Source organism: Solanum dulcamara, chromosome 11 (genome assembly GCF_947179165.1).
Source record: "Solanum dulcamara chromosome 11, daSolDulc1.2, whole genome shotgun sequence".
In the NCBI taxonomy this organism is placed as follows: Eukaryota; Viridiplantae; Streptophyta; class Magnoliopsida; order Solanales; family Solanaceae; genus Solanum; species Solanum dulcamara.
Window position 1 is genome coordinate 29,246,486 of NC_077247.1, and position 1,672 is coordinate 29,248,157.

Genomic DNA, 1,672 nt, shown 5'->3' on the forward strand with positions numbered 1-1,672 from the left:
ACATTTTCCATTTTTCTGATTGATCTCTATAAACTGGTACCATAAGCAGGAGTAACTTTTTTTGTGTTCCAAAAATCTTCCTTTTCATATTTTGCTTGTATCACCCTAACCCACAGTGTTTCGTCTTCTTTAGGGAATCTCCACAACTATTTCATAAGCAAGCTTTTGTTTTGTTTTCTCAGTTTTTTTATGCCTAGCCCCCATGCTTTTTAGACAGGATTATAGTCTTCCATTTAACTAAATGGAATCCTTTGTTCTCCTTATCTCCAGTCCACAAAAAGTTCCTTCTTAAGGCATCAATTCTTTCTTCCACTTTTGCTAGAAGGGCAAAAATTGACATCAAATAAATTGGCAAGGCATCTAAAACTAAGTTGATCAAGACTACTCTCCCTCCTCTGGACAAGTATTGTGCTTTCCATCTGGACAGTCTCTTCTCACATCTCCCTACCACTTCATTCCAAATTTCTTTGGATTTTCTTTTTGCTCCCTGAGGAATCCCCTAATACATAGTTGGCAGTTGCCCTATTTCTCCTCCCAGGACTTCTATTAGATGTTGGATTATGTTCACTTCATTGATAAGAAAAATATGACCTTTTCTCAAATTAATGTGGAGACCAAAGATTGCTTAAAAATAATGAGGATTATTCTCATAATCTTAAGTTGTTTCTCCTCTACATCACAGAAGATAAGAGTATCGTCTACATATTGTAAATGTATAACTTTCACTCTTGCATTTTCATTATTTACAATATTAAAACCTCTAATATATTTATTACTTGAGTTGTATTTAGTATGTTATTTAAGCCTTCCATCATAAGAATGAACATAAAAGATGAGAGGAGGTCACCTTGTCTAAGTCCTCTATTAGAGCGGAAAAAGCCTTCAGGAGGTCCATTTATGATTTCAAGCAAAAAGTTTCAGTTGACATGATCATATGCTTAATCTATATTGACATGATCATATGCTTAATCTATATCTAATTTGCACATAATTTCTGGAGTCTTGTCTTTTATTCTTGAATCTAGACACTCATTAGCTATGACAACTGCATCACTGATTTGCCTACCTCTCAAGAAGGCTATCTGTAGTGTATTAACTAGATTATGCATCACTTTCTTCAATCTTTCTGTGAGTATTTTGGATATTATCTTGTATACACTTCCTATTAAACTGAATGGTCTAAAGTCTCTTAAATCCTTGGCACCATTTTTTGGGATAAGAGCTATGTATGTTGCATTAAAGCTCTTCTCAAAAATCTCTTGTGAATGGAAGTTATGACTGGTTGTCATCACATCCTTCTTCACAATCTCCATGCATCTTATAAAAAAACTCATGGAATACCCATTTGGACCTGGTGCTTTGTTTATAACACATGTCCTAAACCCAAGCAAGGCTTCTTCCTCTTCAAAAGGTTTTTGCAGTTCTTCTGGTTCTTCTATATTGATCGAAGGGCACTGATTCATGTTGTAAGAGGGCCTCCAATTCACACTCTTACTATACAACTTCATATAAAAGGTTACAATCTCTGTTTTGATGTTTGTAACCGACATCAAGTCTTGTCCTTCTACTACCAATTTATCAATATGATTGATACTCTTGTGAGCATTTGCAATTTTCTAAAAGAAACTAGTATTCTTGTCCCTATATTTTATCCATAATCTTTTTGATCTTT

The 1,672-nt window shown here is 34.3% G+C and overlaps 1 protein-coding gene across 1 annotated transcript; it reads right to left on the reverse strand.

Annotated features, from left to right (window-relative positions):
- Positions 1 to 965: 965 nt before the first annotated feature.
- Positions 966 to 1,463, reverse strand: LOC129872488 (uncharacterized). Its single transcript, XM_055947466.1, has one exon. It carries the CDS (start codon positions 1,461 to 1,463, stop codon positions 966 to 968), a length of 498 nt encoding a protein of 165 aa, XP_055803441.1.
- Positions 1,464 to 1,672: the final 209 nt, after the last annotated feature.